This window comes from Solanum lycopersicum, chromosome 1 (assembly GCF_036512215.1).
Source record: "Solanum lycopersicum chromosome 1, SLM_r2.1".
Classification (NCBI taxonomy): Eukaryota; Viridiplantae; Streptophyta; class Magnoliopsida; order Solanales; family Solanaceae; genus Solanum; species Solanum lycopersicum.
Window position 1 is genome coordinate 85,321,388 of NC_090800.1, and position 17,001 is coordinate 85,338,388.

General features: G+C 35.9%; 3 protein-coding genes across 6 annotated transcripts; 2 read left to right on the forward strand and 1 right to left on the reverse strand.

The window, feature by feature from the left end:
- The first annotated feature begins 14 nt into the window (after positions 1–14).
- LOC101268722 (protein AUXIN RESPONSE 4) lies at positions 15–3,679 on the forward strand. Its single transcript, XM_004230155.5, has 2 exons — positions 15–1,564; positions 3,185–3,679. The coding sequence occupies exons 1-2, from the start codon at positions 356–358 to the stop codon at positions 3,410–3,412; spliced, it is 1,437 nt and encodes a 478-aa protein (XP_004230203.1). The 5' UTR covers positions 15–355; the 3' UTR covers positions 3,413–3,679.
- A 657-nt stretch (positions 3,680–4,336) lies between these two features.
- LOC101243744 (F-box protein At1g55000) lies at positions 4,337–7,246 on the forward strand. Its single transcript, XM_004230156.5, has 2 exons — positions 4,337–4,940; positions 6,530–7,246. The coding sequence occupies exons 1-2, from the start codon at positions 4,509–4,511 to the stop codon at positions 6,902–6,904; spliced, it is 807 nt and encodes a 268-aa protein (XP_004230204.1). The 5' UTR covers positions 4,337–4,508; the 3' UTR covers positions 6,905–7,246.
- A 407-nt stretch (positions 7,247–7,653) lies between these two features.
- LOC101244037 (vacuole membrane protein KMS1-like) lies at positions 7,654–15,035 on the reverse strand. Of its 4 annotated transcripts, none has more exons than NM_001328622.1 (8): positions 14,716–14,871; positions 13,356–13,564; positions 12,393–12,480; positions 10,970–11,266; positions 9,991–10,148; positions 9,059–9,175; positions 8,622–8,798; positions 7,654–8,134 (listed from the first exon to the last, which is right to left on the reverse strand). In NM_001328622.1, the coding sequence occupies exons 1-8, from the start codon at positions 14,777–14,779 to the stop codon at positions 7,970–7,972; spliced, it is 1,275 nt and encodes a 424-aa protein (NP_001315551.1). In that variant the 5' UTR covers positions 14,780–14,871; the 3' UTR covers positions 7,654–7,969. The 4 variants fall into 4 exon arrangements, with proteins under 4 accessions (NP_001315551.1, XP_010312792.1, XP_010312788.1 ...); XM_010314490.3 differs by having other exon boundaries at positions 7,671–8,134; positions 12,393–12,471; positions 14,716–15,035; XM_010314486.3 differs by having other exon boundaries at positions 7,671–8,134; positions 13,356–13,561; positions 14,716–14,937.
- Positions 15,036–17,001: the final 1,966 nt, after the last annotated feature.

Genomic DNA, 17,001 nt, shown 5'->3' on the forward strand with positions numbered 1-17,001 from the left:
TGTTAAAAAGATTGTGCATAAATACTTTGTTTTGTCAAGTGCCTAGAAAAAATTTGCAAATGCTTTTAGTTTAGAGAACTTGATCAAATACTTACTAAAATATTTTTAAATCCAAAAAGAAAAAACATTTTCAAGTTTTTCTTCTACACTCCGGTCTCTGTCTCCATTGTTCTTCAGCTTATTTGCCATCATTACACTGTATATATATTTTACAGCTAAAACCACCTTTGAAATCACAAAAAGCTGCTTTTTACACTACCCTCTTTGCTTTTCTCACGCTTGTTGATCTCCATTGCAAATCTTGAAATTCCACTCTTCTTCGTGCTGCTACCTCTCTCAGCTCCACTCATCAACAATGGCAATCATAACCGAAGAACCAGACTCCCCAAGTCCACTGAAACAACGAAAAACCCTTAAACCCACATCAAAACCTTCTCAATCAACCGCCCCAGAACCCATTAAACCCACCAAAACTACAAATGCGACAAACCCATTTCATTTCTGGTTCTATTTCACCATTTCAGTTTCTCTTGTGACCCTCATATTCATGATTCTCACTTCTCTTTACACGCAAGACCCTAAAACATGGTTTCTTAGCTTGCCCCTAAATCTACGACAACACTATGCTAAAGGGCGAAATATCAAAGTTCAAACAGCTCCTAACCAGCCACAAATTGAAGTTTTTGCTATCCAAGAAGGACCATCAAAGTCTTCTGATCAGGTACTTATTGTACATGGACTAGGATGTAGCTCTTTTGCGTTTCAAAAAGTTGTCAACTTTTTGGGTGTTAGAGGTGTTCATGCTGTTGCTATCGATCTGCCTGGTTCTGGGTTTTCGGATAAGACGATGGTTGTGGAGGAAGAGCATGTGGATGATGGGGTTCTAAGGAGGCTTAAGGATATGTATAATGAAATTCAAGAAAAGGGTATATTTTGGGGGTTTGATCAGCTTGTTGAGCAGGGATATGTGAACTATGAGGAAAATAAAATCCGGGTTTCAAAAAGAAATGTTGTTAAGGCTGTTGATTTGGGTCCTGAAGAGATTGGAAAAGTGTTGGGGCAAGTGATTGATACAATGGGGTTGTCACCTGTGGATTTGGTTTTGCATGATTCAGCATTGGGTTTGACTGCTAATTGGGTTTCGGAGAACCGTGGATTGCTTAGAAGTGTGGTGGTTCTAGATAGTGCGCCTACTGGAACAGCATTGCCATTATGGGTGTTGGAAATGCCAGTGTTAAGGGATGCTGTTTTGGGATTGGGATTTGCTTTTAGGAGATTACTTGGAACGTGCTGTTCTAGATCGGTTGGTAACTTGGAGGCTGAGGGTCATAGGATTCTTTTGAAGGGAAGGGATGGAAGAAGAGCTGTTGTAGGGATGGGGAAGAGCCTGAATTGTAGTTTTGATTTGAATGAATGGGCTGCTTTGGATGGAGTGAAAGGGCTACCAATGCAAGTCATTTGGTCTGATGCCTTGTCCAAGGAGTGGACCGAGGAGGGACGTCAAGTTGCTGATGCAATCCCTCAGGCAAAATTTATCAGTCATTCTGGTGGGAGATGGCCCCAGGTGAGGATCAAGAACATGGATGTTCATTTTTATTTTGTCTGAAAATGCTCATTTCTTATAAGTTTTAGGAGAGTATCAAAGAGATGCAATTTCAATGATACTATTTTAACTTGCTGCCTGCTTGATGTACTAAAGTCATAGGTTCTAGCTAAGATACCACTATGAGGCTCCCCAACACATAGAAGAGTAGGCATATCTGATAGGTTTTTTCTAATTTACATGCTAAAGCAATTAGTTTTATCTGAAAATTTTTGATGAGACAGCGAGAAGCAATTGAATAATAATTCCAAATAATTTTCAGCTGGTGAAGATCAGTTACTTCAATTTTTCTTGACTCCGAACTCTAGAAGAAGACTTAAAATATTGAAATTGTGTCTCGAGGACAAATGGTTCAAGCAGATGTATAACCATTAAAAGGTCCTATTTTGTTTCACTTTTATTTTTGGGGTAATGAGAGAATACCAGGTTGTGATAAAAGCAGCAGATGCAAGAAAAAGAAGACCTTAATTACTAACTGGATGATCTGGTGCTACCTTTTCCCCTTATCGAATACATATAAACTCCCTAGTGCTCGTGCCTTCAAGCTGAATCCTCCTTGATTCTAGAACTGTGTTTGACCATGCATCCTTAATTGATATCATGATGTTATTCATGCTGTAATGACTGGTCCTGTTCTCCATTCATTTAATTGCATTATTGTTTGTCATGTAACTGAAGTTCGTCTCTTTTTTTGAAAAATAAAGTTCATAATTTGGCCTACATGGGTGCTTTCTCACGGATGTATTCCGGTCACGCTTGTTTATCGCTTTCCTCTTGTAATCTACAGTAGACATGGTTTACTATCAAAAAAGAAAAAAGAATATAGGGCATTCCATCCTTTATTCCTAAATGGTAGCCTTGAATGGTTATAGACTTATAGTCCACCCAACCTCATTTGCAGATCAATTCATGAATACTTGGAACTGCACATGAAAGACAGACAGATCTTCTTTATGGATTTAACAGTCTCTTCAAAGTTTTGACATGGTGTCTGTCTGATAAGTTTTTATGGCTGAGCTTTAAACTTTCCAAACAATGGTTGTCTGTCTTGGATAGAAAATATTTGAAGAATTTAAGTCTTTCCTATATAGTCATCTCTTATATCCTCTTTAGATACATGCAAATTGCAATGCTAATTCACGTTCTCAGTGACTGACCATCTTATATACCTGTCGGGATGGTGGGGTTAGGTAATGATCATTATGCGCTTTTCTTGTTCTACCTGATTATAAAAGAGTAGCCTTATCTGTTGGTATCGTAGTTTGCCTGGACCACTTTAGTGCAACAAAGATGTCAAAAAGGAGCATAGATCCATCAGTTGCATGCTCTGGATATTTATTAATGGAAAGGAACTTGAATAATTTTCAAAAGCTTTTCTTTACATATGTATTCCTCTAAATAGCTAAGGCTCACCATTTTTTCCTTTAAAGTTGTAGTTGTACTGCCCTACATACAATATAGGGCACTTGCTCAACAAAACAAAACAACAAAAAGCATATGCTTTTGACAGTAGACATACTAGTGAATTATTTATCTATGTTGCTTGAAGATGATCTAAAACATATTTTTTGCTGATAATAGGAGCATAATTCAGAGGAGATAGCTGAAAGTATCTATCAATTTGTTTCCTCCTTGCCGAAGAATGTGAAACAAACTGAAGAAACTGTACCTGAACATGTCCAGACGATGTCTGATGAAGCGAAGAGTGGTGATCACCACCACCACCACGGTCATGATAGCCATGGCCACGAGCATGCTCATGCCGGATATATGGATGCATATGGGCTTGGTCAAGAGTGGGCCATGTGATTTGCTTTGTAGAAAATGTACTCTCTTGATTGCTTTCCCAAGTTTTAAGACTAGACTAGATTCATACCCTTAAATTCCTCTCTTTTTTTCCCCCCTAGCTGCATTTTCACAGTGGTGACTGCTCAGAGCTTTTCTGCTATCTAATTTTTGTTATTGTACAAGTGCTTGGCACTATGTATCCGTTCAAGTCAAGAGTTTGTAATGTAGTTTGAGGTGTAGTTTGGCTGCTTCACACAAATCTTTGAAATACAAGTCTCTCTTTGTAAACTCTTTAAGATCCAATACTTGTATACTCCACTATGTCCTGTTTCAGCTTTCGACCATCCATCCAAAGCATCAAAGGTGAACTCAACCACTCACATTTCATTCTCGAGTCTATCGACTATTAAGGGTGCGTTTGGTTCGGAAGAAAATATTTTCAATTTTTTCATGTTTGATTGATCAGTATATTATATTGAAAAAAAAATCTTTAAAATGAGGAACATTACTTCCTAATAGAAGTAAAGACAACAAGTTTTCAATTGGCATTCTAAGTTCATTGCCTCCTTTCCGTCACCTAGTGCTTATCAACTACCACCCCTTGACCATTTGATTGGGATATATAATGTGAAAATTGAACCCTCATCAACAAAACGGAAGTTTAGTAAGATTAACTAATCTTATTTTTGTCTTTTCCAGTAGAAAAAAAAATATAAGTATCCTCTAAATTATGATCAAAATCTCAAAGACACACCTTAATTAAATTAAGATCCTATTAACTCCGTAATTTTTTTTTAAATTTTGTGCACCTTTTTTATTTATGAAGTATTTAAATATCTCCCACACGCTTAAATTGTATGGAACCACGAAATATATTACAGTAAAAAAAATTTAAAAATTAAAAAAAAAAAAATTATAAAATAACATAATCTTATTTTAAGTAAGGCGTGTCTCTGAATTTTGGTTAAAAGGAGGGAGCATTGGTGCCTTATTCCTTTCCAATACATAAATTTCCTCTTTTACAATTTCTTCAAAAATCCACCCGCGGCTCAAGTTAGTCCACGCAATATACAAATACGCCGTAAGCGCACAAACACCACCACCACCATATCTAGTGATGGGATGTTGCTGTGATGATGACGAACAGCTTCTCCAACCACTCAATCCTTCCGAAATCCAAAATTCAGATCAAATTCCTCCGTCGGCATCTTCCACCACCGTCGAACACGACGGAGAAGCCGTGATATCCCCGATGAATTCTCACTTTTCAGCCTTGATATGCCACGATACTCTACGCGCCATCCTCGAGAAACTTGCTCTCCCTGACTTAGCGCGTGCTGCGTGTGTGAATAGAATCTGGAACTTTGTGGCTTCCGATCGCGAACTGCAGACGAAGGCATTTAAGGATCCTTGGAAGATCAAGGACGTCATCGGCGATCCTTCCTCCGGCAGCTTCTGGAGAGATAATAGCCTTTCAAAATTTGCCATTTCTCATCGCATCGTCCGTGGTGATAGTGTTGCTAGCCTCGCCGTCAAGTACTCCGTCCATGTATACTCCCTCTCTCTCTCTTTCTCTCTCTCTACATGTGTGTGAATGTTATGTATGTATCTGTTTATTTTTATTTTTATTTTTATTTTAATTCATTTGAAAGAGTCGTTTTTTATCTTTAATTCAAGGTCCTATTTTGCTTTCTAAGTTTAAGGTGAATGATTAAAAAAAACTGGTGAAGAATGAAGATTAGAGAAGAAAAAAATACACATTTTAAGTATATGTTTCAGCTTGCTAATCACACTAAGCTTGCAGGGAACATCTGCAGTTAGGAATTTCGAAGTAACCATGACTGGAAAAGACAGATAATAGGCTGAAAAGTTATACTTATATCACCTCTCTGTAAGTTAATGTGTTAGACAAGCCCCAAATGTACCTATCCAGGTAAAAGAAGCACCTTCAAGGAGATTTATGTTAAACTTTCTAAGCCAATGGGATCACTCTGCCTTCCTATACCCGAGTTTCTTAATAGTATATCATAATAAGACTTAACAGTGAATAATGAATTGTACATCGTTCCCACCCTAAAGATTCAGGATATGGTTTTAATTCACTGATAGTCTCTCTGTCAGAAAATTTGAGTTAGTATATCCGAATTCACAGTCTTGTAGTCCCCTTCGAAATTTGATGCCCCAAAACTGCCCGTGATCTGCAAAATATGCATCTTTGTTGATGTACATGGTGTATAGATGTGGGAACCTGTCTCTAAATGTTTCTTGTGCCTTCTGTCTTGCCAAAACTTCTTCTTTCTGTTGTGTACTTTAACTTAACCAAGCTCTTCTGTCTTGCCAAAACTTCTTCTTTCCGCGGTGTACTTTAACTTAACCAAGCTCTGTACAACTCATCCCATAAGTTCCTACTAGTATGCTCTATGCTTCTGCTCAATATGATGTATTTTGCTGGCTCTGTACACATTTCGGCATTTTGGCTATGTAGCTGGAAGTTCCACTATGCAGTCTAATGTACTGGACAGAAGACTGAATATTGGCTCGTTCAGAAACTGGGAATAAGAGAGCCTTTTGTTTATGCAGACCAGATTTAGCCTCAAGTGTCACTAGTACTAGTACTCCGTAAGGGATCGCCAAGTCAGGATCCCATGCTGAGTCCAAACTGCAACACTTGATGTGAATATGCTCCAATCTTGGTGGGACCTTGATAGCTTGTGCTTGTGGGATGTATAAGCTACCCTATGAATTAGTGAAAGTCCACAAAATTGGCCCAAATACAATTGGCATGAAAAAAAAAATACATTCCTTTGCACTATGTTCGAATTTATTAGTTGCTTTTCCTTAGCTCCACCCAATCAATGAATCATCAACATATAAGATGTGGGATACACTTGTGTAATTATTGTTTTCACTGATGGGCTCAAAACATAATGGATAAGATTGACAATAAGTTACCAGGCACTAGAAGCAGCATTTTAAATTATTATAGAGGCCTTTATTTTAGATATTATGACAATTTTCAGTGGACAAGCTATAACTTGATCTTAAGTCTCTTAAACTAATATGTTTGTGCTGCTAAACGATGTGGGTTTCTGGCTTCTCTAAAAAGCAACTTTGTTAAGAATTTCCTTTAATTGGCAGGTCATGGGTATAAAACGCTTGAACAATATGATGAGTGACCATGGTATATACTCGAGGGAGAGGTTACTCATTCCTGTTAGCAATCCAGACTGCCTCATCAACGGTACTTGCTACATAGAGCTGGATATATATGCAAAAAGGGAAGTGGCAGTTTTGTACCTTGACGGTGGCCCTGATCCAAAGCTTACCACAATGTTAAATAGATTGACCTCAGAGAGAAGCAAGAAAAGGGTGATAGACTCCCTAAGGAGAAGCATGCAAGTTGATGGTGAAACTGCCCAATATTACTTAGCAGTATCAGATGGTGACCCCCGATCTGCTTTCTCACAATTCTCGGAGGATCTGAGGTGGGAGAGGGAGGCAGGGTTGACTTAGCTTGTACATGTCGAAAAGGTCATCCTGGTAAGATGTCTGAATGTAGGGAAGTACCTGGTAATGAGACTAGTAACGAAGGATGTACGGTCACAGTGAGTTGCTCCCACATCACCGATCTGGTTGCTTGCCTATAATGGTAGGTCTGCTTTAATTATGATTGGAGGAAATGAATCTATCTATTAGAATTGCTGTTACTGTCAGCATAGCAGTACATGTAGTTCATTCACTTTGTACTATGTATAGTAAGATACATTGTGTTTTAGTGCTTGTATGACTGTTGAATTCCATCTGTATTCATGTAAAATGTACACCTAAATGAAAGAAAACTTGTATTATCAGTAACTTGTGGAGACATATGGTCTGTCAATCTTCTGCGCAACAAAAACTGGACGACACATTCACTTGATAACTCTTGGATGTAACCACAGCACTTTCTTGCTGCTGCTTTTGAATGTTGATGTCAATAATGTTACTATTTCACAAGAAAACTGCATGAGACATTCAGGTTCTATGTTGACTATTCCTCAATTATGTTATATGAGCAAACATTTATAGCAATGTTGAAACCAATAGACTGTTAAAGCCTGTATAACACTGCATAGTGAAACACCGATCTGATTCTGAGATGTTATCACAAGCACTGCAACAGAAATATTTCCCAAAAAAAAAAAAACTGATTTCAAGAAAATAAAATTAAAAAGCTTTGATTTAGTGGCAAGAGCTCAACTGTAATGTGTAGATCAGATGCATGTCACAAACTCAAGTCTTATGGCAAATAAAAATTGTAGTGTCATATAAGATAATCCTTCCGATCTGATTTTTTCGTCGTTGAATTATGATTCAAGTACATGGTGTATATTTGGTGTATAAAGGAAGTAGGAGCTGAGGGCATAAAAAGAAGCCTCTCCCTCTTGTATGCAGTGAACTTCCAATACAATAATCAGATTATGGCACTTTCAAAAACGTACACCACAATCTATTACCAGCAGCTAAAAGGATCATTTTTCAAACGAACTACCAGCAACTAAATCGGAGCCTTGCACCTACTGAACTGCCATGAATATGTCATTCCCTGGCACGATTATTTTCAAGTGCAGCGAGCTCCTTTTCTTGTTGCTCTCTAAGATAGCCCTTGGCAGTTGTATTTACAATCTTGGCTGAGAAGTTCAAGAGCATAAGCCATACGACAGTGTTCCACACTGAACCAAGCGAAAGATCCCACTTTTTTGCCTGCAACAGAACATAGCCATTTAATTCATGAACTGATTATGTCATGACTCGTGTATGCTTGAAGAGTCGTAATTACATATTTGTTCAACAAATAAAAGTTGGCATCCTTGTATAAAACAGGCTCTCTAGACACAATGAGGTTGACGGGTCATGGAAGGTTTACATACCAAGGAGATCTTCAGGTGACAAGTTATGGGTGTGAACAGAGACTCTGATAAGTAGTTTTATTTAGTTAAAAGTTGATTATTGTAATCCAAGTTAAAGAGGCTCTCAGACGGTGAAACAGCATTTTTTCTCCTCAGATGATACAAATATTTTTGGCATAAACATGGTTACTATAAGGCTTAGCCTTTTTTTTTCTTTTTTTCTGACAATTAAATGGCTTATGCTATATTTCGATGCATGCCAATTAGAAAAAAAACATGCATAAAACAGTAAGCATAACATCTACATTTATTTTTCGTTCTTTATGAGTCAAGTGTAATACCTTAACACTAGACACAGGAGCGGATGCTGCCATGTACTTCTCTCTAGCAATGTGTAGTTTGGAAATGATGTTTGGCAGGAACGAGGCAACTCCAGGAATGAGACCAAGCACCCGAACTAACTGATTTTCTATCAAGTCCAACAGTTGATTGTTGCAAACTGAAATAATAAATGCTGTCTGCAAAGTAACTTTCTCAAATCAACGACCAAAATTTAACATGTCACAGAAATTGAAGCTAGCTACTTTTTGTTTTTTTCTGTTCATTCTTTTATAGCCGTGATATTTGGGCCAGCTTTAGGCTCGACTAATTCCACGGGATACCTGCCATCTCCCACATGATCTGTAATAATCTCTTTCTTTCAGATGTACTTTAGTTCAGCATATGCTTTTTTCGGACTTATATCAGTTAAAAGAGATAACATTTAGTAGATGCAGACCTGTATGTGAGTCTTAATAATTGCCTTCCCGATCAGAGTTGCTGTAAAGAATTTCCAAAATGGAATGCCAAATTGCCCACACATGATACCAGCAAGGTCAAACAGAGGATTTGGCACCTTCACAGCAAACAAAGAGAACACTTAATAGGTTATTGACATTCGACACAAACATAAAGATGTATGGACAGTAACAAATGCAACATGCATCAAAAGAAATCTCAAGGGGATGGCCTAGTGATCAATGAAGTCCGTTGAGAACCATCAGATCTCAAGTTCAAATCCCAGCAGAGAAAAGAAAAAACACCAGGTAATTTCTTCTCATTTGTCCTAGCCTTAGTGGACAGAGATACTTGATACCTACCGGTGGGAGGTGGGAGGTATCCTGTGGAATTAGTCGAGATGTGCAAGCAGACCCGGACACCACAGTTATCTCCGAATATACATAAGATACTAGAAATTTAACTTCAAAGCTAGAAAAAAGAGGCATTGTGCACAGAAGTAATATTGTCCCCAAATATACAGAAAAAAGGAACATCAGAAAAGTGAAGAAAACAAAGTATACCAAATCTAAATGTTTGTTCTTATTGTTATTAAATTGGAACAATATAGCAGAGCAAGCAGAGACTGTAACAGAGTATATTTCACTATTTACCAAGTGATAAAAATGAGGAAGCAGTCAAGCAGTAAAAGGTTCTTCTTTCTCACTTTTCTTTTTCTGTCCAGGGTGTGGGGGTTAGTGGTCTTGTTCTAGCATAAATTTATGTTGAAAACCCTTAATGAGGGTTGACAAATAAAACAATGTAGAGACCAGAAGGAGGTATTAAATAGACATAATTTGAAGAAAATCACTAAAGTTGATGACACAAGTCCATAACACTCTGTTAGAAGGACAAAATAATGTCCCAGAAAATGTAAAATATGAGAGGATTTACCGATGCAAGAACCAGAATTGTGAAGAAATTCAAATACTGTCGGTTAGAAATAAGCCACTTTTTTATCTGTTTTAAGTGGTTGCTGATAATTCCAGTATCTTCTTTTGAAGCAGAATCCAAATCTTCCATAAGCTCACCTTCACGACCAGATATACTAGCTGCAATTTTGAAGAGCACGGGAAACATCAGTATTACATAACCTGGATCCGGTCACTCTGCCCGTAATGCATTACCATAAAGCAGTACTGCATAAGATAATAATTAGAACTATACTTCAAAACTTAACGAGTTTTTGTGGATAACTTGAAACATTGCAGAACTAAAAAAATGCAACAAGTTGAAGACAGAAAGTTCTATGGCTCTAGAAGAAAGATGGTAAGTGGGCTTAGATAAGGAATGTAGGGGTTATTGTCTGTCTCAAACCTACAGCTGAAATAACATTCCAGAGGTATTCATATCTAGAGGAAGGACTCCAATCAGAAAGACTGAAAATAGAATACTGCTCAAAGAAGATGCCTTGCAGTCCCTATTCGAGTATTATCTTCGCTATGGATGATCATCAGTCGGTGTAATTCCAAGGGGTAGAGGCTAATAAAGAGCTAAAACTTGTAAAGTTTTCAGCAAGCCCAAAGACAGACATGAAAATATCTCCCAACAGAATGAAAACGATCAAGGAGGAACATCCAATTCTCTTTCTTTTCCTTTACAATGAAGTAACTATGCTTAGCCCCAGGACTCCTGAAAGTAAGATCTTTCTAGCCGCTCTTTAAAAATGGAAAGGTTATAAATAAGGATAATGAGTATGATTGCCAAAAAGATTGTCACTGGACTTGTTGTCCCCACAGCATATGAAGAAACAGAACACATATATAAAAATGTCCTGCAAAAAACCTTTTCTAAAAAAAATATCTTGCAATACAATTACTTGGGAGTAAATATTATCACTGTACAGGAAAATCACATCGGTACTACAGCTTACCAGCTCTAGAAATGAAGTAAGGAGGAAGCTCTCCGAGAGCTGTTCCAATACCCCACAATATAGCTTCCAACTGAATCTGGTTTAGTATGCTGGTCAATGGTACCCGTGCACCGGGTAGAGAAAATAATGGTGGGCCAAATTCAGAACAGTCCTTATCCAGCCATGAAGGACCATTTCTTAATTGAATTGTATCATATGGAGCACTTTTTATGTCAACCCTTCCGCAGCTCACAGATTTTATGGTGAATAGAGCAATATGAGGGCCCAAGTACAAGACAAAAGTGTGCAGACCAGAACCTTTAAGAACAAAGAGAGACAAAGATGAGTGAGGAATGACAAAAATATAAGCGAGAGTAAGATAAACTGCAACTGTAACTACCACCAAAGTCACTTCCAGATAGTTCTATAAACAATAAACAAAAAAACTTCCAATTCCAGTGATGGAGCAGTAACATTTTGTTGAGAGAGATTAGGTTAAGGAACCAGAAATAAAATGACTTAAAAGTCCGAATATGATCTCTCTAATAAAGAAAGCTCATCCAGAAGCATGACAGTTCATGTACAGTAGTATAGTCAGCGCACTCAAAAATATTCTAATATGATGATCCTTATTCTGCATCAAACATGATTTTAACAGAGAAAGCTCCCAAACAGTAAATTCAGTTAAGATGCTTGCTTAATATTATGCCTCAAATATTTAGAATATGAGTGTCCTGCGACATGCCGAATTTGACAACATTTTGATTATCATGCAAAAGATTCACCAGATATCTATGTAGTAGCATAAGCATGGTCATTAGAAATACTCTTGACACAGACTAACACATCAAACTTCAAACACTAGCTCCCCCAAGGACTAATAGGACTATCTCTACAAATACAAAAAGCTGGAACTGCTTTAAAATGTGATCAAAAGCTACTCAAGTCCAGTTGCCAATTATTTTCTAATTTTCTGTCGTTCATTAACTTTGGACAAAACACAAAAGGAGTTCAGGTAAAATGCCACATTAGGAAAATGAGAAAAATATGTATTACATACAATAGTTCGTGCTGCTAGAGATGATCTCATGATGGATTAAGATAGGGTCAAATAGGACCGTCAGTGACAATCATACCTTAGAAGTGCATTAAAACAAATGGGGTTCAGCTAAAGTACTGCATTGAAGAAATTAAGAATAATATGTATTACCTACAATAGTCTGTCCCTGCTAGAGATGATCTCATGATTGGTTAAGGAAGGGCCAAATAGGACTACAAGTGACAGCCATAGTAAATTATTAAAAGTCCTGTGACTTAAAGACAATGCTGTCAGCCAAGCACCCACTTGACAGAGAACATTGAACAGACCTCACGTTTATAAGTATACACTGAACAGGTTTCTTTAAATTGTATAACATTATACAAATAGCATATGTCCACTCACCCAGGCCAATTGATGAAGCCACACCAAGAACTAGCCACCAGAGACCAAACCGTAGATACTTGAGAAGCTCCTGAACAGGCTGCAGTGTCTTGAAGAAAAGCAGGCATAGAATTAAAATAAAAGAGTAGAAGGTTAGACGCACATGCATACAACTCAGGCATGGCAAGGAGGATTGGAAGATAATCCACCAGTGCAGGAATAAAATGTATCAATGGTTGTGTTTCTGGAGCTTCTTTTCTTCAATCACTGGACAACGAACTCCCAAATTTTCAAAGTTTTAAGAGACCAATGGATTGGGAAAGTAAAATTTATTTGCATTAGCTGATGGATAAAACTTTTATCTACAAATAATATCAATTTCATTGGTTACGGCCTAAGAATATTTGCAGCTATTAACTAATGAAGACAAAAATCTTATAAGTTATCACTGTGATATTACATTCGGAAAGAAAAATAAAATAGAAAAGATTAACATATAAATCTATTAAGAAAAGGAACAATTTCAAATTGTTGTTATCAGTTCTTCACTTATTGTTGAATACTGGATGAAGATCACTCCATGGACATAGAAAGAACTTTCTAAGTTAGTAGATTAAGTTGAAAGAACATGCAATATAGGGAGAGATGCCACGATTCTTAAGAATGTACATCATGCTCAAACAAAGGAAACACAAAATGCTTCATTACTTGCTACCTCCTCCACCTCGCCTTAAAAAAAAAAGAGAAATAGCATTCCTTACTTGAGCTATACCCTAAATCCTCTGATTTTAATTCAAAGGATTAATTATCTAAAGAACTTCATGCTAGTTTAACAAAAGGAAAATTAAGAAGCTCAAGAGCCCCGGATTTAGTAGTTAACATGACAGGCTAATGGGATGTTGAAATGTGTTAATAAAGCTCTAGAGATCACATAGTATCCTCCACTATGACAAAATGCATTTAGCACAGGAATAAATGACATACCTCCTCATACGCCCTACCACGCGTAAAAAGCAAACTCCCACCTGCGGTTGCCAGCAGTATGACCACTAGACAGCTGCACTTGATAGTGTTAACTGAAAATTGATGAAGACACTTAAGAACAGCTAAACAAAAGAATTTAACTGTCTTTAGTGGCTGATTCGTCAGACTCAGATGCTCCAGCTCCCTATTGTGTCTGTCAAGGAGTCCTGCTGGAATATATAAATCATTTTTCCAAGTTTAAGTCACCGTTCGAGATCTTGGTACTATGTATTGATATTGGGTATCCTACACAATGAATGAGAGACTACATAGACCTTCACATGATAAACCTTTATCAAATCACTAGACACATAGGCTTCACAAGTCATGTTCTAATATTTATTGGCAATACATTCTGCCCAGATTCACCGATTAATATATACTAGAAAAATGAAGTTGAACCTGAAGAACAAGATATCACTCCATTACCCTGAAGGAGTTGGCATTGTGGTCAAAGTTCAAAACTAGACCTCCTGAGATTAACTCATAACCCAACCCCAGATTAAGCACATCAATTTCCAGAAATATAAAATAAGTAAACTCACTATCAATCGTTAAAATTTCAACTAGACAATTTATACATCCACAATCCATGCCATGATTAAGTTTTACTTATTACAAGAATGCTTGACGATATTCAAAATTCAAATAGCTTATGACACCATAAATCCATAAATTCACCTCATTTTCAATAAACTCAAGTAACCACCCACCTCAATTATGTAAAACTTTAGTTTTTCATAAAATAATTGCAACCATTCAATTACTATGCAACTTTAAAGAATTTTTACAATTTTTAATTTATTAAACTATTCAGGTTTTAAACTTTAAAGCGATGATTCCTCTATCACACTAACTTTAAATAGTTTCTTCTTTTGTCATTAATAAAACATATAAGTCAAATTAACATCTTAAACTTTATACCCTTTCAAACACCTGACTATTATTCCTCTTTTCATCAACCAATCTGATGTCAGTGGAAGAAGTTTAGTCCCAGACCACCCCTTCTCCTTTTATTCCCATTCCCAGATACCTCTTAAATAATGCATTAAAAACCCTTCAACGTACTTTTTTTCATCATCAGCAATCTTTAGAACAAACATTACTTTTTTGGATGCACCAAAAGGAGACAAACAGAAACCATACGAAAAAAAATAAAAATTTGAACGAAACCCATGAATGCTAGAGAAATTCGCACACCCTCAAACCCCTAAAGAGTAAAAAATCACATTAAATAGAGATATCTGCACGCCCAAGAACCCTTACAAAAATTGAAGAAACCCCCGATAAATATGGAGACAAAAACAGAGAATTAACTGACCAGAAGCAGAGTTGTCAACATGAAGCGGAGAATCAAGAAGTTGTTCTTGCTCTACAGACCCCATTCAAGAAACTCAGCTATGGCGAAGTGACAAGAAAAGAAGAGAAAACTTGAAATTCCAATCTGTTAGGGATGAAGACGAAATCAATGTACCTTGAAATATGGGATTTATTTAGAGTATATTTATATCTTCTTGGGAAAAACAAAAAGAATCGAATAATTAAAAAAAAAAAAGGAAATACTAATTTTTGTTCTTTGCTCGTGGTCGTGGATTTTTTGTTTGTTTATAAAAAAGGAAAAAGGACAAAAAAGAAGTTCTCAAATTTTATTATTTTCCTAATGTCTATATTATAGTTATTTCTGTTAAACTATTTTGGAAATTAATAAATCAAATAATATAAAAATTGACAACATCTTTGAGTAGATGTTGCAAAAAATTGAATCGATCATTAAATCGAATCAAAAAAATATTGTTAGATCATTATTACTGGGTTATCGAGTTAACATGTTTTTAATAAAATTATTACGTTATTGATTTTGAGTATAATGGGTTATTTAGGTAAATCAATAACTCATTAAGACTATAGTAAGTTACTACAATACCCTTCATAAATATTTAATATTAATAATTTAACATATCTAGACACTATATCATTGTTTTACACTACGGTCTTCACACGTCATAGTATTCCTACTTCACGACAGAAATTTCATATTATGTTTTGGTTGTCACATGTTATTGTAGCTTTCGTATTACATTTACTCTTATAGATACAACTTTTCATTATATTTCTTGTTTCACTATATCAAAATATTTATAACAGATTTATTTATCTCACTATATCGATCCAAATTGTCATAGAAATAAAAATTTTATAAGCAATTTCTCAAATCAAAAATCGAATTGATAATAACAAAAAAATGATAAAATCAAAAATAAATAAAAAAATATTAATTTAAAATATTTAAAAATCAAAATCGATAAATCAAACTAATAATATCCAAAACTAAATCAAATCGACCCATGCATCACCCGTGTAAGAAATACTTAATGCTTCTTTATAACTCTAACGCAATATCTAGCGTGCACGCCCTGTATAGTTGGGGTACGAAGTTACAAAATTTAAAAAGGTTGTTGCTTAGTTTGTTGACAGTTTGTCCTTTTTCCGAAGGCAAATAAAAGAAGTACTTAGATTGCTTTATTTAATTGTTTACGCCATTTTTAGAATACATTTCAAAATTGTATGTTTGAATCACTAAGAAAATGTGAAAATGAACACTCCCAAAAAAAGAATTTATTTTTCATGAAAAAATCATTTTCCCCGATATTAAGAATCTTATTTTCATTTTTAAAAAACAAAAAAAAATTAAAAAACGAACTTGAGAAAAATCAAAAACATTATTGAACACGTCGAGTAAGTATTAATAATTAAATACTCACAATGTTTACGTGTTATTTTTTTTCCATACACTCTTTTCTTTTTTAGATTTCATTTTTGAGATTATACTAGATAAACGTACACATATAGATAGATAGATACATAGATAGAGAGAAAGATAACATATTTACCATTTATAACAAAAAAATATTTATAATACAATTTTAGTGTATAAATTTACTGTCAAACAAGCAGAATACATTTTAAAATACATGCATACACCATATTACATATCTAATTCATTTTTAATACATAGTAGATTTATCATATTATTGGCATGCATTGTTATATATTGCAAAAAATGAAAAGATATCATTATCAAGCGGGGTGTTTCAGATATTAGTTGGCCCTTTGTCCGCGTAAATCAGTGGCGAACACTTATCATTTACGATATGAACTATCGCGGTATCTACTCATGTTCGCTCCCCATGTTTTCGCAACTCAGCGTCAGTAGGGACCCAGAGAGCTGCATTTGCTTTTAGCGTTCTTTTCATAAATCTCTGGATTTTACCTCTACACACGAAATTTCAGTCGGTGAGCTCATTTGAATTTATCATTTACATTCGACGTATCGCCAAATATAACCTTGATTCGCCTTTCGATCCTTCAATTGTCATCCTTGCACTATCACTTTCAGTGATGATCAGCAAGATAACCTTTCTTATTCGGCGCATCACCTTTTAAATCAATAATTACTTATTAAAAAATACACATCAAAATATTTCTTTTTTCTCAATAAGGTAACTACTCGGTACTATCTACCCTGGCCCAATATCAAGATAGGCCAAACAGTCAGTATGAAAGGGTTCCATATTGGGCCGTACTAGTGAGCTGGACTTTCTACTAG